This window comes from Perca fluviatilis, chromosome 16 (assembly GCF_010015445.1).
Source record: "Perca fluviatilis chromosome 16, GENO_Pfluv_1.0, whole genome shotgun sequence".
In the NCBI taxonomy this organism is placed as follows: domain Eukaryota; kingdom Metazoa; phylum Chordata; class Actinopteri; order Perciformes; family Percidae; genus Perca; species Perca fluviatilis.
In genome coordinates this window covers 3,139,433-3,161,847 of record NC_053127.1, presented here as the reverse complement: position 1 = coordinate 3,161,847, position 22,415 = coordinate 3,139,433, and the positions used below count along the sequence as shown (strand labels likewise).

General features: G+C 42.3%; 1 protein-coding gene and 1 pseudogene across 1 annotated transcript; one reads left to right on the top strand and one right to left on the bottom strand.

Moving 5' to 3' along the window:
* Positions 1-877, top strand: part of LOC120543561 — a 5,175-nt pseudogene extending 4,298 nt beyond the window's left edge.
* Positions 878-7,075: 6,198 nt separating this feature from the next.
* LOC120543584 (NLR family CARD domain-containing protein 3-like) lies at positions 7,076-19,898 on the bottom strand. The gene is given in 8 exon segments (XM_039776706.1): positions 7,076-7,664; positions 13,209-13,227; positions 14,972-14,993; positions 16,803-16,988; positions 17,257-17,529; positions 17,531-19,355; positions 19,490-19,697; positions 19,858-19,898. Coding segments are annotated over 8 exon segments (3,075 nt in total). The 5' UTR covers positions 19,861-19,898; the 3' UTR covers positions 7,076-7,125.
* Between the last annotated feature and the right edge of the window lie 2,517 nt (positions 19,899-22,415).

Here is a 22,415-nt window from a genome sequence, read left to right as displayed (position 1 = left end):
GTGGAGATATGTCGGCTCTATACACACTAAAAGTCCTGATTATTTACATGGAGTCTGGTGGAGATATGCTGGCTCTATACACACTAAAAATTCCTGATTATTTACATGGAGTCTGGTGGAGATATGCTGGCTCTATACACGCTAAAAATTCTTGATTATTTACATGGAGTCTGGTGGAGATATGCTGGCTCTATACACACTAAAAAGTCCTGATTATTTACATGGAGTCTGGTGGAGATATGCTGGCTCTATACACACTAAAATTCCTGATTATTTACATGGAGTCTGGTGGAGATATGCTGGCTCTATACACACTAAAAGTCCTGATTATTTACATGGAGTCTGGTGGAGATATGCTGGCTCTATACACACTAAAAGTCCTGATTATTTACATGGAGTCTGGTGGAGTTTGGTGATGGGGATTTTTGATGGATTATCCCGGTGAAATAATAGAGTAAAAGTCTCCATCACGCATATATCGTTCTTACCTTTGTCCCCGCCTCAGGTGAGATGACCCTGGAGGAGTTCATCGAGGGAGCCAAAGACCACCAGGACATCATGGACATGCTGAAGAACCTGATGGACCTGACGCGCGTGCGTTGGTCATCATCGTGGAGGGGCGGATGCTGTGAGACGGACGGCAGCAGAGTTATTCCCCCTTCAAAATAAGAGCATAGACTTAAGAAGAAGGTCTTTGGAAGAGAAAAGACTAACGGAGAAAAGAGCTCCAAGGGACTCTTCTTGCAAAACATTTTAAAAAACTTTGTATTTGTGGCCGGGTTGGCTCAGCGGGTAGAGCAGGCGCACATATACTGAAAGGTTTAGTCCTCGACGTAGAGGTCAAGGGTTCGTGTCCGACCTGGGACAATTTCCTTCATGTCTTTCTCCCTCACTTCTCTCTCACCTAGCTGTCCTTATCCATTAAAGGCGGAAAATCCCCAAAAAAACCTTTTTATTTAAATGGCTACGCTCACATTTTGGGCGTTTTTTTTCTGATGTTTTCGACATTTTTTGACGCTTGTTTTGACATTTTGGGGCGTTGTATTTCAACGTTTTTGTCAGTTTTTCTGTAAAATCGCTTTATTTTGACATTTTTGAAGCTTCTTTCAACGTTTTCATAACTTTAACGAACTGAGCAGCTTCTATATAACAGGCCTACAAACACACATATGTCCCTTTTTAAAATCACATGTCCAGGTAACAGAGCTGCCAGAACTTCTGTTATTCACAGATGTATTTCTAGGAGCGTATTTCATATTAAAAACTTAGAAAGTTAATAAAACAACTGGGCGTAGCGTAGCCTCCTTTAGAGTGTAAAGAAGGCTGTTTGGGCTCAGATTTCGATATGAAATCGGCCATTTAAATAAAGCTTTTTTTAAATGTTCTGCAAGACGAGACCAGTCCCCTTGGACCTTTAAAAGACTCACCCAAAGATGGACGGGTGAAGAGATCCTCCAATCCCCACCTCCATCCTAAAAGTACAACAAACTCAAACGATATCCCCCCTTTCAAAATAAGAGAAGAGACTCGCCACGTTTGGGATGGACTGTGATTGGCTGTCCAGCCTCCGAGCATCCAGCTGTTCTTTGTTTACTTCTTGATCCTTCAACGAAATCTTCTTTTGTGTGAAAGTTATGCAGAAAAACATGTTCATTATATTCATCACAAAGTTAACGTATTGGCACCCAGCACACTTTATCGATGTCCCAAAACATGTGTAACGTTCAAAAGTAGTTTTTTATTATTTTAGTCGTGCAACAGAAAACTCAGATTGGACAGAGAGTCTAGCTAACAGAACTAATCTCCGTGATGCTAAATATGTCTTTGAGCTGTGGAGATATCTAACTTTCATCCATCCTAAAACAAATCAGTTCATCACAGAATGAAGGGAGCCTCTCGTTTAGAGGTCTGTCTACAAACCTGTAGTCGATCAACAAGATCTGGTATACCAGTCCCTCCAGAAAAATGTGATTATGCGATTTGCATATCGCAATTCCAGAAAAATGCGAGTTTTCTTTTATTTTTTTTTAACCTTTATTTATTCAGGGGAGGTTCACTGAGAGGCAGCCTCTCTTTTGCAGGAACGCCCTGATCACATTCACACAGTTACACATTCATACTGGAAGCTGCCCAGTACCACCACAGTCTGATCTGATCACATTCATACTGGAAGCTGCCCAGTACAACCACAGTCTGATCTGATCACATTCATACTGGAAGCTGCCCAGTACCACCACAGTCTGATCTGACCACATTCATACTGGAAGCTGCCCAGTACCACCACAGTCTGATCTGATCACATTCATACTGGAAGCTGCCCAGTACAACCACAGTCTGATCTGATCACATTCATACTGGAAGCTGCCCAGTACAACCACAGTCTGATCTGATCACATTCATACTGGAAGCTGCCCAGTACCACCCCAGTCTGATCAGCAGCTCCACTGGAGCGGTTGGAGGTTAAGGGCCTTGCTCAAGGGCACCTCAGTGGTGGTAATGAGGGAGGGGACAAAGCGCTGCTCTTTCACTTTCCCCACCCAGATTTTATCCTGCTGGTCTGGGGATTGAACCGACGGTCACAAGCTCGCTTCTCTAACCTTTAGGCCACCACCGCCCACTGTGAGTTTTTGTGATTGTTGCACGGCAAAGATCCTTGATTATGAGTCACGTTTTCTTAAAAAATGCTGATGGAATATGCTCTATATGATATTTATGCAGTTTAATGCGATGAAATTGCAGGAACTTGCAAAAACTACAGTTTGATGACAAAGAGAAAAACAGTGATTCCCCCCCCCCCCAAACAACAACCTGCTTTTCGATGATGTTCACGTCACTTCATAACGTTCCCATGGCAACAGGAGGAAATGGCTGCTCTTGTGTGACGTAAACACAAAATTTTTCAACTTTCTGCTAAAATATATTATGGGACTTTTTTATTATTATTATTATTATTATGGGATGCAGGGCTCTTGAGGGACTTATTGTAATTGTTGGGGCTTTGTAAATTATAGAGTGTGGTCTAGACCTACTCTATCTGTAAAGTGCCTCGAGATAACCTATGTTATGATTTGATACTATGAATAAAATTGAATTGAATTATTAAATCATGCAAGCCTGCACGCATATTTTGCGCGGAAATCGGCAATTTATGCAGTGAAAGTGCGGCGAATTTGAAAAAATGCCCCCACCCCCCCGCATAAATATGCAGACTTTGGCTGATTATGCGATGAATTATGCGATCGCATAATCACATCTTTCTGGAAGGACTGAATTCAACGCATCATCAGCCAAAGCTTGCACGATGTCATAACCACTGCATTTTCGTTGCCAAAAAAGTCCTGTAATATATCTTAGCAGAAAGTTGAAAAATGTTGCGTTTACTTCACACAAGAGCAGCCATTTAGCCCCTGTTGCCATGGGAACGTTAGGAAGTGACGTCATTACACGACGTGAACTTCATCGAAAAGCAGCGTGCTGGTTCTCTCTTTCATCAAACTGCAGTTTTTGCAATTTCATCGAATAAAATTGCATAAATATCCCTCATATTCCATCGCATATTTTAAGAAAACGTGACTCATAATCAAGGATTTTTGCCCTCAACTATCACAAAAAAACTCCTCTCTTTTCTGGAAGGACTGGTATATTAATAGACACGTTGAAATATCCAGTTTCCACGAACGCAGCACGCCTTGAGCGTCCTTCATCGGAAGGTGAACTCTGTACCGTATATCGTGTGAATACAGTTGGAGGCCGGTTGCGTGTCTGAAAGCCGAGCATGCTGGGAGTTCTGCTGATCCTCTTAATGCTGTTTAAAGGCTCAGCAGCCCGATTCACAGACAGCATCACCTTCACACACTGTTAGATTTCTTAAAGACGATCATCCTGCCGGCTGGAGGAGCTACATGTGAACTTAAGGCTGCAGAAACTCTCTCAAAACTCAGACAAACTGCAGCTTTACTTTCATAAAACTACTTAAAAAACAGGACAGGAAATCTGCTTTCTATTTCTGTCACTACGGAGCCGAGCGGTGTGTTCAGGGACAAAATAATCCTCAGCAACTGGCTCATCCAGGCCAAACCAGGACAAACAAGGCCAAACCAGGCCAAACCACTTAACAGGCAGGTAGAAAGAAAGACAGAGAGACATACAGACAGGCAGAGAGAGAGAGAGACAGACAACCAGAAAGACAGAGAGAGAGAGAGAGAGAGAGAGAGAGACAGACAGACAGACAGGCAGACAGGCAGACAGGCAGGCAGGCAGGCAGGCAGGCAGACATACAGAGAGAGACAGAAAGACAGACACTGCATTTTGGCCCTATAAATAGCTTGATTAGCTTGATCAATCACCAAATAACGCAGGATTTAATCAAATAATCATCAACAACTGGCTCAACCAAGGCCATACCAGGCCAAACCAGGCCAAACCAGGCCAGACCAGGCTGTTTTAAAGCTACTCTTTAACAGGGGAGAACAATGTTATCGTTTCAATCCTCAACACCAATATTATCAATGCAAAGTGAAAACAAACCGATACAAATCTTATTTTTTGTTATTTAAAAGATGCGCCTTTATTTTGAAATTCCCACTTTAAATGTATTATCGTTTTATGACAAGAGTGAACACGGTCCCACTGTCCAAAGCATCGGTATAATACCATATAGTGATGAACGCGTAAATGCACACCCCTACTATGTCTCTAACTTGTGATTTCTCTTATTTTGAAGTTAAAAAGTAATCTAATGAATGCTTTGAGTGTTTTTACTTTTATACGCTGGTGAGTGAGACGCGATCGAGGCGACAGAGGGGAGCGTCTGCACACGTTTGATGAAGAAAACTTGATTTATGGACTCAGATTTTATGGTTAGAGGCCATTTCTCCTTAAAGCTGTGAACTGGTACACGTACAGACAGATCTGATCTGCAGCTTAGCATCGATGCTAACACTTCTTATTGTGCAATAGAGAAACATTTACAGTAAAAACTCTAAGTTCATTTCAACAGATCATGTTTTGTTTTGCCTTATCAATAAAGTTTTTAAAACTTCGTGTCATTCCATTTAAACTCTGACATCAACACAAACTAATCAATAGAGCCAGCATATCTCCACCAGACTCCATGTAAATAATCAGGACTTTTAGCGTGTATAGAGCCAGCATATCTCCACCAGACTCCATGTAAATAATCAGGACTTTTAGCGTGTATAGAGCCAGCATATCTCCACCAGACTCCATGTAAATAATCAGGACTTTTAGCGTGTATAGAGCCAGCATATCTCCACCAGACTCCATGTAAATAATCAGGACTTTTAGCGTGTATAGAGCCAGCATATCTCCACCAGACTCCAGGACACGCAGACACATAAGACCGAAACAAAAACAACAATAACCTGACACCAGACAAGGGAAACACAAAGACTAAATACAAAAAAAGCCTACATAAGACCAGTGTTAAAGGCAGAGGATCTTTCGTTACACTGCTCTCTAAAACATCTGTCAACAAAGTGATTGATGTAATCAGCCACTTAATAAAAGAAAACATTTCAAGGGAAGTAAGGCAAGCAGGAATGATTTCTCTGCAGATTGACACCACACAAGATGTTACCTCCACAGACCAATGTCCTGTTATCCTCAGATATGTTAGTGATGTGGTCCATGAGAAGATCATAGGTGTGGTTGAATGTGAGTCATCAACTGGTGAGTATTTTGTGGAGCTACTTAAGAAAACTCTGGCAAAGGTGGATATTGAGCTTAGGAACTGTGTTGGCAACTCAATGGATGGAGCTGCAAACATGCAAGGCCAGTACAAGGGGTTCTCTGCTTTACTGTCATCAGAGTCACCTAACCAAGTGCACATCTGGTGCTATGCACATGTGCTTAATCTTGTTCTGGGAGACACAACAAGTGCTGTGATAGAAAGTGCATCCCTTTTCTCCATTGTGAACAATGTTGCTGTATTTATCAAGGACTCATACAAGCGTATGAAAATGTGGGGGGAAGTGAGTGATGACAAGCGACACAGACGGCTGTCTCTTATCGGGGAGACAAGATGGTGGGCCAAGGACCAGGCCCTAAGCAAGATATTTGGCTGTTTTGGTAACCCAGACAATGCTTTGTATGTTGATTTAATCATAACACTGAAAAGGATAGTGGAAGATCAAAGCAATCAAAGCACATGTCAGAGCAAGAGCTAAGGGGTACATGGAGTCCCTACTGAAGCATGAGACGGTGCTGACAGCGCAGATATTCTTGAGAATCTTTTGAGATTACCTCACCACTTTCCAGATACCTCCAGACCAGCGGCATGGACCTAATCACTGCTCATCGACTAGTCATGGGTCACTAGCCAAGACAGCCTAAAATCCTGCAACAGGGACATGGGTGGTGTCACAAAAGCTGCAAATGTCTTTGTTGAATGGGCTAACAAGGAACTGGAGGAGAATGGATCTAAAGAGGTGGTTCAGGGGGGTCTACCTGAAAAAAAAAAATCAGAAAGAAGAAATCCATGCCAGGTGAAGTAGCAGAGGAAGAATATTCATTGAATACAGAGGATCAGTACAGGATCAAGGGTCACAATGTTATTTTGGACACAGTGACTCAGAGCATTCAGACTCGCTATTCTGCAAATGGAGCTCTTTATGATGATTTTGCATGCCTCAACCCAAGGAATTTTGGTACACTAAGAGATAGGGGGCTTCCATAAAGTTTTAAAGTTTTAAATTTCCCGCTGTCCGCCCTGCCCAGTGGTTCTTTTAACCTTCCTTTAATATCTGTCCGTCTTTTAAACAGCACCCTTTTTTTATATGACCAAACCCGGTCTTTTAAGGAGTTCTTTTAAAGTGTTTTATTCACACCAGTGGTCCCCTACCTAACCCTGACCATAATTAGTGCCCCCAAACGGTAGCGCTGCCTGGAAGGCACCGTTGGGGGCAAAAAACACCAATTAATGTTTGAATTGCTGCCCTCGCCCCCTATTCTACGCAGCATTAAACATGTTCAAATGAAAAAGAAAATACCACTTAATTGTGAAGGAAACATCTTTATTCTTTGAAGAAGACACAATCAGTGAGACAAATGTGAACCCTGGTTCTCCACCAACATTTAAACCACAGGACTGGAAGTTGTCTCCTCCTACGAAGGACACAGAGACACTGAGGAACCATAAGAACCAGGAGACCAGAACCCAAACCCAGCATGAAGAGGCTGAGTGAATGTGGTGTTGAAGGTGTGGAGGTGGATCAGTGAGTCAGAGGAGACTCTGTAGAAGGACAGAGAGCCAGCAGGACAGTCCACATACACTGCTACTCTACCAGAGACAGAGGACGAGGAGATGGCTGTGCTGCTGTTATTGTGATAGACAGAGTAACCATCATCAGAGCAGAACAGACTCCAGGACTGATCATTATATCCAAACCAACAGTCATCACTGTCTCCTCTCCTGCTGATTCCTCTGTAACTCACTGATATAACAACATCTCCTCTCATCTCGACCTCCCAGTAACAGCGACCAGTCAGACCATCTCTACACAGCAGCTGAGGCCAGAAGTCAAACCTCTCTGGATGATCAGGATATGGCTGATCCTCCTCCACTAATGTCACCTTCCTGTTGTTGTCAGACAGTTTGAGGAGTGTGTGCACTGTGTTTGTGTCCAGTGTGAGTTCACAAGAATCTGACGGAGAGAAGGAGACACAACACAGCTGCAGTTATTAACCAATCAGCACTTTGATGATGACATCAGAGGTTGAATGAGTGATGTCACATTTTTTTAATGAATGAAATTAAAAACACACTTACACTTCCTCAGACCTGGTGTCAACCATCTGACTCCAGCAGGCTCCACCCTGAAACAATGATCAAATGTACGGTTGGAATTTACTCATTCTATATTCATATTTGGCCTGTCGATCAATTAAAATATTTAATTCAGTTTAATTTTCTTTAAAGTGTCCAATCATAACAGAAGTTATCTCAGGACACTTTCCAGATAGAGGAGGTCTAAGTCAGGATTTTATTTTATAGTACACACAACAACCGTCCTCGTCTAAAGCTGCTTACTGCTCCAGAAATCAGCTGTTCTTATAATGGTCTATTTGATGTGTATGAGAGTGTGTTCCTATTGTACCTTATCATATCTGTCACATATTCCTCATATATACACTACCGGTCAAAAGTTTTAGAACACCCCAATTTTTCCAGGTTTGTATTGAAATTCATGCAGTTCAATGTCTTATTGTACTCTGAAATGAAAGAATAGTTATAGATATACTTTTTTGCTAAGGTAGTTCTGGCATAGCTTGGTGGCGCTGTTCTATGGCGACATGCAGCAGCAGTTGTGCGCCTTATGTTTGTTTGTTTTCTAATGATTGTGTGTGACTACTAACATAGTTCATTGTTATTTTTAACTCGGCTCATACGTGATTTTGGAAACAATGACTCTCCTCAGACTGACTGGTTTTCGGCTCATTTTGACGGTTTTTGGTCACTTTACGCGGGTGCTCTGTTTGGACTACCACCTCCGTTACAACCGGGAGTTCCTACTACTGCTCCGGGATGCAGGTGGAGGGGGAATCGTGGACCCAGCTGGAAACTTCCCCATGGAGATCATCAGGCATCAATCAATCAATCAATCAATCAAAATTTATTTATATAGCACTTTACAAAAACCAGCAGGTATCCAAAGTGCTTAACATCAGAAACACATGTCATACAATAGAAAGAATGAACATAGAAAACAGTAAAATCAGAAAAGGTTACACAGAAACAAAAGAATGAAATTGTCACACCACTGCTACGTATTAAAGGCCAGACGAAACAGATACGTTTTGAGTTTGGACCTAAAAAGAGCTACATCTGTGATAGTGTGAATATCAGGGGGTAACTTGTTCCAGAGTCTCGGGGCAGCAACTGCAAAAGCCTGATCACCGCCCCACCATTTATACCTTGACACTTCTAAAACCAGTTGGTTAGAAGACCGCAAAGACCGGCTGTGCTCACGCAGGGTGAAAATCTCGAATAGGTACTCCGGGGCCAGGCCATTAAGGGCCTTAAAAACAATAAATAAAATCTTAAAATCTATTCTAAAACGCACAGGGAGCCAATGTAGAGTGTAAAGAACTGTAGTAATATGTGCACGTCTAGATGTATTTGTTAAAAAAGTGCGCAGCAGCATTTTGCACAAGTTGAAATGTGAGATGGAGGTCTGATTCAGACCAACATAAAGAGCATTACAGTAATCCAATCTTGAAATGATAAGAGCATGGATCGCCTTTTCTAGATCATGCCTGTTCAGGAAAGGCTTAACTTTAGCCAAGAGACGAAGCTGGAAAAAGCTAATTTTAACAACATTACTGATCTGCTTGTCAAATTTCAATCAAAAATAACCCCCAAGTTTTTGACAGATGACCTAGTGTAGGATGCCAGAGCTCCCAGATTCAAAGCTAGACCAACTTGCGTGCCTGAAGTACTGAAAATAATACACTCCGTTTTATCTTCATTCAAATTAAGAAAGTTTTCTGAAAGCCACAACTTAATATCGGCGATAAAACTAAACAGGGAATTCAGTGCAACACTGTTATTAGCTTTCATAGGCAAATAGATTTGCAAATCATCTGTGTAACAATGAAATGACAGGTTGTGCTTTCCTATAATAGCCCCTAAAGGCAACATGTATAAAGAAAACAGAATGGGGCCAAGAATGGAACCCTGGGGTACCCCACAAGAGAGTGGAGCAGCTGATGAGGAGAGGTCACCAATCATGACAGAAAAGCTCCTATTTTCCAAATAGGAGCTAAACCATTTAAGTGCCGAGCCTCTGATGCCTACACAATGTTCAAGGTGAGAGAGGAGTGCATGGTCCACTGTGTCAAAAGCTGCTGTGAGGTCTAAAAGCACTAAAACAGTAGGATTCCCGGCATCTACTGACAAGGCAATATCATTATGTACTCTCAACAGTGCAGACTCAGTACTGTGACGTGATCTAAAACCAGATTGAAATTTTTCAAACACAGAGTTGTGCTGTAAAAAGGCTTGTAACTGTATAAAACCAACTTTTTCCAAAACCTTTGACAGAAAAGGCAGATGAGAGACTGGTCTAAAATTGGACAACACTGTGGGGTCAAGATTAGGCTTCTTAAGTAGGGGCCTGACCACAGCATGTTTAAAGGCAGCTGGGACAGAACCTAAACTAAGACAAGAATTAAAAAAAGTAAGAAGACTCGACCCAATGGTGCTATTAAAAACCTCCTTCACCATTCTGGTGAACAATCTCTAAGGGACAGTTGGTAGGTTTCATGTGTTATACCACCTCACTAGGTAACGTCAGAAAAACTGACTTAAATTTCTCAAACACAGCTGAGTGTGCAGGAGAAGCAGGTACAAACAATTTAAAATTAGGACTGGCGTTTTTCCTGACGTATGCTATTTTGTCAATAAAATAACAAAGAAATGTCTCACATGTAATGATTGAAATATCTGTCAGACCAGAGGTGCGTGGATTCACAACAGAGTTTATCACATTAAATAACACTCTGGGTTCATGGCAACTGCCGGCTATGACAGAGGAGAGATGCTGCATCTTCGCCACCTTCACAGCCTTCTGGTATGCTGCTAGACTGTGGCCAAGATGATGTCGGCCCTTCCACACATTGATTAAGGCCAAAAGAGTTCAAAAGTGTTTTAAAATCATGAGCAAGTGGATTTGAAGGACAACACACATGTATATTGAAATCCCCACAAACCAGAAGCTTGTCATATTTAGGAAAAACATCAGCTAAAAACTCAGAAAACTCACATATAAAATCCTTGTTGAGTTTTGGTGGGCGATAAACAACTGCACACAACACAGGAGAATCCAGGTCAGCCACAAACAGCTGAAGCTCGAAGCTATTATAACAGAATGCAGGTAATAATCTGCATCTGTACTCCTCTCCGCCTCGACCTGACACTCTGGGCGAGCTGAGGAAAGAACAGCTGGGTGGGGAGGAGCTCCGAGAAGGCGCTGTCATCACCTGGTTTCCGCCAGGTTTCCGTCAACAACAGAAAGTCCAGCGCATTGGTCGTAAAAAAAGTCATTCAATATACAGTTGAAACCAGATATTTACATACACTTAAAAACAACCCACAAAAACATTTATTTCTTTACTGTCATACATTAAATCAGAGTAAACCTTTTCTGTTTTTGCATTTGTTAAATGTCAGTATCGAGCGAGGGAGAATTTTTATGTATTTTTTTTATCACTTTCATCAAAGTCAGAAGTATACATACACTTCCTTAGTATTAGGTAGAATTTCTCCGAAACTGTTTCACTTGGGCCAAACGTTTTGGGTATCCTTCCACAAGCTTTCATAGTTTGCTGGAATTTTGGCCCACTCCTCTTGACAGAACTGTGGATGCATATAAAGGCACACCTCAAACACAGAGCCTATTTCTTTGACATCATGGGAAAATCAAGAGAAATCAACCAAGACATCAGGAAAAGAAATGTGGACCAAGTATAAAAAACATGGGAATGTACAACCATCCATACCACTCAGGAAGGTGAAGGATTCTGAGTCCCAGAGAGGAACGTTTTTTGGTGCGAAATGTGCAAATCAATCCCAGGACAACAGCAAAAGACCTTGTGAAGATGCTAGCTAAAACTGGTAAGACAGTGTCATTATCCACAGTAAACGAATCCTGTACCACCATGAGCTAAAAGGTTACTCTGGGAGAAGAAAGCCATTACTTCAAAACCACCATAAAAAAGTCAGACTACAGTTTGCAACTGCACATGTGGTCTGTCGAAACAAAAATGTAACTGTTCGGCCATAATGATAAACGGTGTATTTGGAGGAAAAAGGGCGAAGCTTTGAAGCCTCAGAACACCATCCCAACTGTGAAGTATGGGGGTGGTAGTGTAATGTTGTGGGGCTGCTTTGCTGCAGAAGGGACTGGTGCACTTCACAAAATAGATTGCATGATGAGAAAAGAAAATTTTCAGCAAACTATTATAGAAAGCTTGTGGAAGGATACCCAAAACGTTTGGCCCAAGTGAAACAGTTTCAGGGGCAATTCTACCAAATACTAAGGAAGTGTATGTATACTTCTGACTTTGATGAAAGTGATAAAAAAAATACATAAAAATTCTCCCTCGCTCTATTCTGACATTTAACAAATGCAAAAAAATATGTTAATATGTATTGATCTAAAACAGAAAAAGTTTACTCTGATTTAATGTATGACAGTAAAGAAATAAATGTTTTTGTGTATGTAAATATCTGGTTTCAACTGTAAAAGTCTTATTTGTGAGTGACCTAGTGTTGATCAGCGCCATGCGAATCGGGCGCCTTTCAGTCTGTTGGGAAGCATGACTGAGCGGGCGGAGATCCTCGCTTGGAGCGCTTCCTGTTCCAGCAGCAGGCAGACGGGCACTCGGAGTCCGGTACAGTTGGCCGGAGCCACCGGTAACTGTGGACCGGAGAACGCCGCAGATTGCAGCCGATGAACTCCCCAGAATTTCCCGGATCGCTGGTGGAGGATGATGCCAGGTACGCTCTGAGCCTGACACGTACTCCTCCTCTCTTGCCGCGTCTCCCTTGGTCCTTCCAAGGGAGACCAGGGGACGAGGCCAACAAAGGCGAGGAAAAGAGGCAGCTGCGGCGGGGTTCGCCAGAGGCTCAAAAGACAGGGCCTCCGGAGGATCCCTCTCCCCTCAATAATCCTCGCCAATGTACAATCCCTCCGGAGCAAGGTGGATGAACTCCAAGCAAATGCCAGATTTGTATCGGACTACAGGAATGCCTGCCTTATTGCACTGACTGAGACGTGGCTCAAGGAGCAGGATCTACAACCCGACTTAGAAATCGATGGTTTTGGAGTACCGTTGCGACTTGATAGGGACCCGGCAACAACAGGAAAATCACTCGGTGGTGGTCTCTGCTTGTATGTCAATAAGAGCTGGTGCAATACAGTTACGGATAGAGAAACTGTGTGCGCCCCTGACATCGAACTCATGTCAGTCTCTCTCCGTCCTTATTATTTACCGAGAGAGTTTCCACAAATATTTGTCACACTTGTATACATTCATCCGAGAGCGAACACTGATATCGCATCAAGTGCAAAGGCTGCAAAGTATTGCCCCTGACGCGCCAAACTTTATAATGGGCGACTTTAACCACTGTAGGCTTGGAAAGTCGCTAAGTAACTTTTCCCAATATTTCACATGTCCTATAAGACATATGAAATGTTTAGACCTCTGTTATGGTACAGTTAAAAAAGCCTACAGGTCATTTAGTAGAGCCCCCCTTGGTCGGTCCGACCAAAACATTGTTTATTTGGTTCTGGTCTATAATACTGTCCTGTGGAGAACAAAACCTGAGCGACGTTTGGTTCCGGTCTGGTTTCTGCTTATATACGTTTCTGTGAAAATGAAATAATTCCCAATATGGCTATTTCTATTTTTCAGAATAATAAACCATGGTGACCAAAGCCATTAAAAGTATCATTAACCAGAGAAATATTAGTTTTAAGCAGGGGAATGCCATAGTCTATAATGACCTGCAGAAGCAAGTAAAGAGGGAGCTCAAATTAGCTAAACTTAAATATAAGGACAAAGTTGAATCCCTATTGAGTAGTGGCAAGTCACGCCCTGCATGGGTCGGTGTGAAGTCAATGATTGGCTTACAATCTAATCATAAAAAAAATCTCTCCTTTGCTGTCAAGACAGATTCTGAGCTGAATATTTTTTATACCGGTAATCGTTTTAATATTTACGATTTCACCAAGGAATTGTCCACGTACAGGGAATCATGGGCACAACAAGATGTGGCTATCATTATTGATAAAGACAGAGTTCACAGAATTCTTAGGGGGGTCAAGGAAAGGAAGAGCCCTGGTCCAGACAATATTGGTGGACGCCTACTAAAAAGCTGTGCAGAGCCACTGTCTGACGTACTTGCCTTCATATTCAATAAGTCACTTCAATTACACCGGGTCCCTCTTCTCTGGAAAGAGTTAGTGATTGTGCCTGTGCCTAAGACCAAAGGACCTAAATCGCTGAATGATTTTAGACCAGTGGCCCTCACTTCTCTCATTATGAAAACTTTTGAAAAAATGATCAAACAGGAGATTTTAGCAATAACACAGCCACAACTTGAACCCTTACAATTTGCCTACAGGGCAGGAAGGGGGGTCGAGGATGCTACGGGTAGTCTGCTCAACACAGTTTTGAACCATCTGGAAGGGGCAAAGCAATTTGTACGACTACTATTTATTGATTTTTCATCAGCTTTTAATTGTATCCAACCCCACATTTTAGCAGAAAGACTTTCAAATACACACAACATTAACCCAGGGCTAACAGCCTGGCTAGTTGACTTTTTATCCTCCAGATCCCAAAGAGTTAAACTTAACAGTGTTTTATCAGGCAATCTTTTATCTTCTACTGGCTCCCCCCAAGGATGTGTCCTCTCCCCTCTCCTTTTTGTCTTATACACAAATGAATGCCGTTCACAATATGATGGAAGACAGGTTTTTAAATTTGCAGATGACTCTGTCATTGTGTCTCTACTTAATGAAAGTGTGATTGAACACGGACCAATAGTAAAGGACTTTAACGATTGGTGTAAGCGTTATTTTTTAAATATAAATGTCTCTAAGATTAAAGAATTGATTATTGATTTTAGGAAACAGTGCCCCCCTCTTCCCCCCACTATCATTGATGGCCAACCTGCTGAGACAGTACAAGAATATAAGCACCTTATATATAATAATATAATATAATAATAAGTACTATGGCACAATAATTGATAGCAAGCTATGTTTTGAACCGCACACTGATGCTGTCTGTGCCAAAGCCCATCAGCGTATGTACTTTTATTGAAAACTGAGGGTATTGCATGGCACTGCAAAATGCTGTGGTAGCAGTTTTGGTTCAGGGTGCCTTTCACTCTGTAAAAATCACCAACCCTGGATCCAGCAAAACAGCCCCAGACCTTCACGTTTCCTCCTCCATGTTTGACAGTTGATGTCACACACTGAGGAACCATCCTTTCACCTACTCAACGGCGTACAAAAATCCTGCGTGATGAACCAAAGATTTCAAATTTTGATTCATCAGTCCATAACACCTTCTTCCAGTCTTCAGTAGTCCATTGACGATGTTTCTTGGCCCAGGCAAGCCTCTTTTTCTTATTCTGACGTCGTAGCAATGGCTTTCTTGCTGCAACTCGACCTATCAAACCTGCAGCTCGAACTCTTCTCTTTACAGTTGAAACTGAGACTTGCTTATTACGACCACTATTAAGCTGTGCTTGAAGCTGTTGTCCTGTGAGCCGCCTATCACGCAAGCTGTTGACTCTCAGAAACTTGTCTTCTGATTCTGTTGTGGCATTGGGTCTGCCAGACCTCTTCCTGTCAGAGTTTCCCCCAGTTTCTAAGTGCCTTTTGATGGTGAAGAATACTGTACTCACTGACACCTTGACTTTCTTCGCAATTTCTCTGTAGGAAAGACCAACATTCTTGGTCTGTCTCTCTTCCATTGTTAATTGCCTTTTTCCTGCCATTTTTATAGCAACACACTACTTTCTACAGTACAATACTGTTCAAATAATGCTCACGAGGGTACGGTACCACAGTGTACACCAACAATACTTTTATACCAACAGAGGGGGTTGTAAGTAATCCAGACAAGTTGGAACACCTGTGGGAATTGGTAGCACCAACTTTCAAAGCTTGATCAACCTCCATTGCTGCAGAACTGCTTTATGTTGTTTACCCATTTCTTGTTCCCTGAAAAAGCCCTTTTTGTAAAATACTGAAATGTACAGTCTTGGATAACCTTACTTTTTTTTAACCTCAGGCAGTTCACCACTTACCTTTGTACCATTTCAAGCTATTCATTGGACTTGAACTGCTAAAATTTCAATAAAAAAAAAAAAAATTGGGGTGTTCTAAAACTTTTGACCAGTATATCATAATGTGTATATATCATAATGACCAAGTCATGAGAATATTAATGAAACTACAGCTCGGAGATGTCTGTCTCTAGTTCCTGATAAACTGATCTACAGGCTGCTATATGAACGCTGTGTTATTCAACCAAAACTGCATGAAAATAAAAGCCCTACAGAGGGAAATGAATGAGATATGTTATAGAGTAGAAATAACAGCGTCTGCCTATTATGTTTTGACAATTATGAATTCATGAATTAGACGTTTTACAAAGTTTATGACGTTGCCCTGCTTTAACAACTTGAGAAACAGCTTGACTTTAAAGGGAGTCTGGGAACTTCAACCTCTGAAGAGAGAGAGACAGAGACATTTGAGACGTTATCGGACCGGAGGAACTTTTTCATAGTTCTAAGAACCCAATCTTTTATTGTTTTGGCAACGCAGGAACTAGGGAAGAGCATTTGAGGGACTTTTTAAACTTAGAGTCGGTACTCTCCCAGCACAAGAGAAACTTTGTACAATAATTGGTCCAGACTTCAGTGTACACCTTTGATCGATCACATGAGCCATGCAGCATCGGCAACTGACATTTTAAAAACCTAGCTAACTAGTCTCAAGAAAGAGTAGATTAATGCTTCATCCACACACTCTTGTTACAGCCTAGGAAGCACATTGCTTTATGCTAAGCTAGGCTAAACCTGTCCTGGAACTTTCTGTGTCGAGTTGAAACTGATTTGATCCTGGGAAAGAGGGGGGAAAAAGGATATTTCTTCAACCCACAGACAGTTCCTGATCAATTATTAACAAAAGTGAGTTATTTTAGTTCCTGGAGATGTTTTCCTTTAAAACGTCCTTCACAAATATCTCCTTTTTGTTCATCAGTGTTTGTACCTGAGAGTGTCCAGTCTCCAGAGAGGATCCTCCAGTCCCGCTGACAGTAGCTTCACTCCCGAGTCTCCTGGATGATTGTAGCTCAGGTCCAGCTCCCTCAGATGGGAGGGGTTGGAGCTCAGAGCTGAGGCCAGAGAGGAACAGCCTTCCTCTGAGATCAGACAGCCTGACAGACTGCACACACACAGAACAACACACAGGAACAGTCTGTCAACACGTGGAGCCATGAGTTTGTTTTATGTTTGTTTGTTGTCCAGGTACATTTTGGTCCAGATTTATAATAAATATTTAAAATCATCTTTGGTATTTAATTATTCAACAACAAAAGCAAATGATTAAAAATCCTCATGTCAAGTAATTCTACACGTTGCACAGCTGTTCATCACCTAAAGTTAATTAGAGTTTAAATGGTCATCAGTTGAATGGGTTAATGAATCCTGACCTGAGAGTCTCCAGTGTGCAGTGTGGAGTCTTCAGTCCAACAGAGATCAGCTCCACTCCTGAATCCTGCAGGTTGTTGTTACTCAGGTCCAGCTCTCTCAGACTAGAGGACTGGGAGCTGAGAACTGAGGACAGAGCTTCATATGTTCTCTTTGACAGATTACAGCCACTCAGTCTGGAGAGACAACAGGAATGAAACAAGTTATTTACATTTCTCTCCTGTTGAAAGATAGCAGAGTATTTATTGATGAATAAATCACACTTACAGAGCTTTGTTGGAGGCTTTGACCACTGGTAGCAGCCTCAGAAGAGCCTCATCTGAAGCACCGTATTTCTTCATGTCAAACACGCCCAGATCTTCTTCTGATGACAGTAAGATGAAGACCAGAGCTGACCACTGAGCAGGAGATAGATTATCTGTGGAGAGACTTCCTGAACTCAGGGACCGTTGTATCTCCTTCACTAGAGAACGATCATTCAGTTCATTCAGACAGTGGAACAGATTGATGCTTCTCTCTGCAGACAGATTCTCACTGATCTTCTTCCAGATGTACTTAACTGTTTTCTGATTGGTCTGTAAGATGGTCTGAAAGATTGTTCCTCTCTTTATCAACAGTTCTTTTAGGAGAATCTGATTGGTCTGTGAGCTACTCCCTGTCTCAGTCAGCAGGCCTTGTAGGAGATTCTGATTGGTTTGCAGTGAAAGACCCAGGAGGAAGCGGAGGAACAAGTCCAGGTGTCCATTTGGACTCTGTAAGGCCTCGTCCACAGCACTCTGGTAGAAACCTGTTGATGTTGTTTGTTCTTCTTCCAGCAGGTTGACTCCAGAGTTGATGAATGTCAGATGGACATGAAGAGCAGCCAGGAACTCCTGAACACTCAGATGGATGAAGCAGAACACCTTGTCTTGGTACAGTCCTCTCTCCTCTTTAAAGATCTGTGTGAACACTCCTGAGTACACTGAGGCTGCTGTGATATCGATGCCACACTCTGTCAGGTCTGATTCATAGAAGATCAGGTTGCCTTTCTGCAGCTGCTCAAAAGCCAGTTTTCCCAGAGACTCCATAATCTTCTTGGTGTCTGGACTCCAGTGTGGATCTGTCTCAGCTCCTCCATCATATTTGACTTTCTTCACTTTTGACTGAACCACCAGGAAGTGGATGTACATCTCAGTCAGGGTCTTGGGCAGCCCTCCTCTCTCTCTTGTCTTCAACACGTCCTCCAGAACTGTAGCAGTGATCCAGCAGAAGACTGGGATGTGGCACATGATGTGGATGCTTCGTGATGTCTTGATGTGAGAGATGAGTCTGTTGGCCTGATCCTCATTTCTGAATCTCTTCCTGAAGTACTCCTCCTTCTGTGGGTCAGTGAACCCTCTGACCTCTGTCACCATGTCAACACACCCAGGAGGGATCTGATTGGCTGCTGCAGGTCGTGTGGTTATCCATAGGCGAGCAGAGGGAAGCAGATTCCCCCTGATGAGGTTTGTCAGCAGCACACCCACAGAGGTGGACTCTGTCACATCAGTCAGGATCTCAGTGTTGAGGAAGTCCAGAGGAAGTCGACACTCATCCAGACCGTCAAAGATGAACACAACCTGGAACTCTTCAAACCTGCAGATTCCTGCTTCTTTGGTTTCACTAAAGAAGTAATGAACAAGTTCCACCAAGCTGTACTTTTTCTCTTTAAGCACATTCAGCTCTCTGAAGGTGAATGGAAATGTGAACTGGATGTCCTGGTTGGCTTTGTCTTCAGCCCAGTCCAGAGTGAACTTCTGTGTTAAGACAGTTTTCCCGATGCCAGCCACTCCCTTTGTCATCACTGTTCTGATTGGTTCATCTCTTCCAGGTGGGGTTTTAAAGATGTCTTCATGTCTGATTGTTGTTTCTGGTCTGTTTGGTTTCCTGGATGCTGTTTCAATCTGTCTGACCTCATGTTCATCATTGACCTCTGCAGTCCCTCCCTTTGTGATGTAGATATCTGTGAACATCTGATTCAGAAGGGTTGGGTTTCCTGCTTTAGCTATCCCCTCAAACACACACTGGAACTTCTTTTGCATCTTAGATTTGAGTTTACGTCGACAAACTCCAGCTGGACTTCCTGAATGAATACAGAACAAAGAAGATCAGTAAGTGATTTATAAAGAAACGGGAACATATTTTGGTCCATCTCTGGAGACATGAGTAAACGTCCCATTAGTCCAGCAAGTTAATTCTTTAGAGAAATCCTCTTACTGCGCTGCAGACAGTCAGCCAGCTCGTCCTGCTTCATTCTCCTCAGGAAGTGCAGTGTGATCTTCAGAAATGCCTCTCTGCTGCTCCTCTGCTCTTCATCCTCATCCTTCCTCTGACTCTCTAAGCATTCTGGGTAATCTGGACTCAGAAGCTTCTGGATATTCTTCAGCTCGTTCTTTACAAAAGTGACGATGTTCTTCTCCAGCAGCTGGAACAGAAGATTATATGAATGACAAATCAAACTGAAATCATGGAAGCAAACATAAGATCCATGTCCACAGACTGACAATCCAGTGGTCTAAAAAGTACAGCACGGAGATGATTGTGAACAGAATAGATGTAAAAGTAGTTGTTGTATATGTACAGACCATAAAAATGGAGTCCAGGTGTGTTTGATGCTGCTGGGCAGACTGGCCACTGGGAACCTCTGAGCTCTCCTGGTCCACTCTGTGTAGGAATCAGGAAGAATTAGATCACATCATGTCTGTCCACACAGAGACACACACAAGGTAAAGGTCCTGTGACTTAAAGTGTTGATTACAATATTGAATCAGATGGTTTCCTGACATTACAGTGTTGTGGTACTGCTGACCCCACTGTGATTCAACAGGAAGAACTAAGAAGTAAACCATGGCTACAACATGGTTAGCTCCAGGATTCCTGCAGCAGCAGACTGGTATCATGATGCCAGGAGGTCTGCAGCTTCTGTAGTCAGGGAAGCAAACATTTGTAGGTCGGTGTAGTTTGGGGAGTCAACGGTGAAAAACCTTCGGTTGGCGCACAATGATTTTGGCAAACAACCAGCCCAATTCAGGAGGGGGAAGCAGAGCTTATAGCGCTTACCACCACTTCTAGTACCAGCTCTACTCTACTCTACTCTACTCTTACGGCCTGACCGAAGGGCCCCCCTACCTCTACTCATTGCAGATTTAGTACCACCATGCCTGAGGTGAGTGGCTGCTGTGTCATAGCGTACGTCTACAGAAACTGCGTGACCTAACGCACACACACACAGAACGTGGAAGATGTGTTTCTGATTCTCGGCATAAAGAAGATTCTTCCAACCAATCAGGAGTCTGCAGGTTTTCATGTCATTTTCATGTCATGTAGAGGCGAAGTCGAATTGGTACCATGTAATGGAAAAACGCCATTAGATGGCCTGTTTGTAGTCGGGGAAACTGCTGACCTGGGCTGAGGATACTGTTGGATGGTGGTTCCCTTTTGATATCCAACTGGCACCACCCACATCCAACATTTGGGAAGAGTTTTAGGCGTTTTGACCAATTTGTGCAGTTTGTGCATATGCACCAAACAAGGGCTCTGAGTATTCTGCCTTGGGAAACCTTGAATGGAGTCCGGCATGGTCATGAACCAACTCGCTCGCTAAACTTGGCCTTAGTGTGCCAGAGACTGAAATGGCAGAAGTCTTCTCATGGCAGATAGTGTCCTGACCCAGGTGACACAAACACTTTACCATGGGTCGCTTGATCTCCAGGGGGAATGTGCAGATGAGCACTCTCGAAGGGGCACTCTGAGGCTGCTACTCCCAACCATCCCCTGGTATTCACAGTTGGAGACTAACATTTGGGAAGAATTTTGCCATTCTGATTTTAGCCTACCCTATGGCTATGGGAGATTGAAATGCTTTTAATGGGGCTAAAACAGCAGATAATATTGGTCCGAACCAGGTCCAATATAAAATTGTGATCTACAGTTGAAGACTGGTCTTACTGGACAGCTTTCAGATGTGAGAGAATATAAATGGATGTGAAGAAGAAAGACGCTGGAAATAAATTTCAAAACTTCTCTGTATACATAAAAGTTGAAAGATGATTCTATAATATTTTAATGTTAACAGTTTACCTCTTTCAGCAGAGGGTTGCCTCCCTTTAAAGTCAATGAGGCGATGGATTTGACCAGTCACCTTTTGAAGGACACACAGCTGGGTTCAGGTTCAGCAGAGTCTGGTCTTTGATGAATCCTGTTACACAGAGAGTAAGACCCACAACAGGGATGGAAATTCACTTTTAGTATTCAAACTGTTGGAGATACAAGCAGCAACTAAAAACATGATTAACACAAAGAAGTTCAATAAAACCTATACAACAAACTGGGTTAAAAGCTAAAACACCAGAGAATATATTGGACCACACCAGATCCAATATTTACCTAAAGTCAAGAGTTGGTAATACTGGTTGAACTGGGCAACTTTCAGATGTGATAATATTAATATATGTGAAGAAGAAAGATGCGGAAATAAACTCCAAAAACTTCTCTTGATACATAAAAAGTTAAAACATGAATCTGTAATATTTATAATATTAACAGCTTACCTCTTTCAGCAGAGGGTTGCTCTCCTTTAAAACTAATATAGCGCTCATTTGACCAGGAAGTTGGGCTCTTAGACACACAGCTGGGTTCAGGTCCAGAGTTCAGGAGACTCTTCTGCTAGCGGGTCCTGATAGAAAAACACATTTATTTAGGTCACATGCTCAGGTAAAGTCTCCCTGCATAAAAAATATAATATTAATATTAATATGTCTGTAGGCTACATTATTAACAAGTAAATGCAAATAATGCTTTACTCTTGTCCAAAACATCAACAAATATATCTTTTGAAATCAGAATAAAAAACTTTTTTTTAAAAGTTGTCTAAACAGAAAGATATTTTGATTTTCATTTCAGTCATCCATAATACAACTACACTAATTCCTTTCCACACAAAAACACTTTATTTGAAGCAGTGTGTGCATGAGACTAACATGACAAAACAACCCAGATGGGACGTGAGTTCCATCCAATGAGTTCGTTCCAGTTTGCTGATGTTCAACTCACCTCAATCTTCTTCTTAACATTTCAATTTCACTTTCCATTGCAGTCAGCTCCTTCTGCCATTCACATCTCTCCATTAATCCTCTCTCCTCCA